The following is a 2542-nucleotide window of genomic DNA, read 5'->3' on the forward strand; positions in this document are numbered from 1 at the left end:
GGGGGGGGGAAGTCTCTCAAAACCTTGCGACTCTCTACAACTGAACAACTGCTCCTGGCCCCAGTCCTTCCTTTCTCAGTCTCTTCCTTACATCAATGATAAAAAAGAGCTGTTTAGTCAAACAAGTGATTCGACCAGCTGAGCATTTCCTAGCTCAAGAATTTCACATGATTTTGGGTCAACTTTTGTGATGATCCAACGAAAACCAGGTGATGCATCCATGTGATAATCTTCCATTTGTTCAAGATCAGTCTCTGCTTATCAGTGGGAAAACATTCATGAAAACAAGACTCTGAGTTTTACAATGCGTGGTAAATATCTTCCTGTGTAAAATAGAACATCCCTTTTATCTGCTCAAAACTTAGAATCATGGGTTGTCTGACAGGCAACCCCCCGCTGTTCTCCAGGGTTGTCCACTATTTCTGATAAGACGAGAGTTTGTCACTGTTGTATAAAACTGTGTGGTGTGTACGTTGGGGGGGGGGGGGTGTCGTATGATATAATATAGTGTAGTGGTTTTTTAATCTGTTGTCTCTGGTTATTAGGCAAACTACGAAGAGATGGAGGTGGAAATTATTCTTTTTTTCTTTAATGTCCACACAGCCTCGAGGCCGAGGGGACCGGTTTTCTGATCCAAACGTGAGAATTTCCCGCAAACTGTCGAGACTTTTGCGTCACAAGGCTGAGGAAGAAGGATTTCAGCTGATGAAAGGTAAGGAGGGAGGTATAGGGTGATAGGGAGGCGTAGGGAGGCTCACCGAGGTGTGTCAGGAATTCTTATCAGCGTATCGGTGATCCTCCAAGTTCTCTGAGTCCTCAGTGAGACTTATGTTCTTGGAAACAAACACAATAAATAATAGGAGAGACGTTTTAGCTCGTCTCTTTACTGTCTGCACTTAGAGGAGGGAAAAGTTTCTTGTCTATAGTATCGTCTTTTGTTGAAAGCGTCATCTTTTGTTCCTCCTGTTTCTATTCTAGGAGGATTCCTGTACGTTGATGACCTCCTGAGGCACCAAGACTTCCGAGACACGACGATAGAACAGATTCAGCAGATAGTGGACACCAACGACAAGCAACGTTTCACTTTGGAGACAGACAATGACACAGGCAGACTGAAGATACGAGCCAACCAAGGTCACACCATGCAGGTGAACAAAGCTCAGTGGAAACAAAATATACATAATATATATATATATAAATAAATTATAATATATGATGAGTCAGCTGTTAAAAGTAAATGACTGATTTTTTTTTCTTTATTAAACTTTGTTTTTCAATTTGAGTCATTTTGATGGTAGGGGGTTAAAGTAAAGTAAGAATATCCTGTTGTCAAATGGTGAGATACAAAGAATGGGGCGTAATGAGTTTGTGCCCCACTCATCTTAAAACGTCTAATACATGATATGCAGGGAAATTTATTTTTTAAATTGTTAAAACTGTCTTTAATCTATTTAAAATTGTGGGAAATATGCAGGTCTAATAGTATGTTTAGATTAGGCTGTGTTTTATTCCAAAATAATTTTTGCTCCAATTTTTCATCCCCAGATCGATGAGCTAGAGTTGAAGCCGATCGTTAACGCTGAGGAGTTCCCCGTGGTTGTCCATGGGACGTACGAGAAGAACGTGGACAAGATTCTGACAGAGGTACTGCTGGTTTGTAATGCTACAGTTTGTGGGAGTCACGGGGGAGGAGGTCTTTGTACTGTGAGAGTTTGTGGGAGTCACGGGGGAGGAGGTCTTTGTACTGTGAGAGTTTGTGGGAGTCACGGGGGAGGAGGTGTTTGTACTGTGAGAGTTTGTGGGAGTCACGGGGGAGGAGGTCTTTGTACTGTGGGAGTTTGTGGGAGTCACGGGGGAGGAGGTCTTTGTACTGTGGGAGTCACGGGGGAGGAGGTCTTTGTACTGTGGGAGTTTGTGGGAGTCACGGGGGAGGAGGTCTTTGTACTGTGGGAGTCACAGGGGAGGAGGTCTTTGTACTGTGGGAGTCACGGGGGAGGAGGTCTGTGGTAGAAAAGTTATCAGAATTCTACCTTGTGAAAATGGATATTTTCTGTGATGGTTTTTGTTGTTGTTGATGTGTTAGCTTGTCTTTTTCAAGTTGACGGAAACATTGACGATTAGCTGAAGATTCCATATGTACTGTCGCGTCAAGATCTATCATTGTCAAACTTTCATTTAGTGGAATTTCTGTTATGTTGAGAATGTTTGGAAAGACAAATGTCAATTGTGAGTTGAATCGATCGTTCTCTTCTGTGTTGGACATCGCCGTGTTCTGCTGTACATAGTTCTCCAATGTTTGTTTTGTTTCGGCAGGGCTTGAAGCCGATGGGCCGTAACCACGTCCACTTTGCCGCGGGGGAGCCAGGCCAGGACGGAGTCATCAGCGGTGAGGAATGGTTCTCTGTCTTTGGTTTGTTCTGTCATGATTCTCTTTCTTTGGTTTGTTCTGTCATTTGTCTCCCCCCACTGTCCCCCGACACATACATGATACATATACACATTTGTCCCCCCCCCCCACTGTCCCCCGACACATACATGATAC

At 43.6% G+C, this 2542-nt stretch overlaps 1 protein-coding gene across 1 annotated transcript in view; it reads left to right on the forward strand.

Moving 5' to 3' along the window:
• LOC101847084 (tRNA 2'-phosphotransferase 1) overlaps positions 1-2542 on the forward strand; it is a gene marked incomplete at its 3' end in the record, with an annotated part of 4529 nt that overhangs the window by 145 nt on the left and 1842 nt on the right. Inside the window, 4 exon segments of the mRNA XM_035973575.1 lie at positions 604-712; positions 979-1148; positions 1546-1644; positions 2314-2386. Of these exon segments, the coding sequence (XP_035829468.1) occupies positions 706-712; positions 979-1148; positions 1546-1644; positions 2314-2386 (349 nt within the window).

Source organism: Aplysia californica, unplaced genomic scaffold (assembly GCF_000002075.1).
Source record: "Aplysia californica isolate F4 #8 unplaced genomic scaffold, AplCal3.0 scaffold01442, whole genome shotgun sequence".
In the NCBI taxonomy this organism is placed as follows: domain Eukaryota; kingdom Metazoa; phylum Mollusca; class Gastropoda; order Aplysiida; family Aplysiidae; genus Aplysia; species Aplysia californica.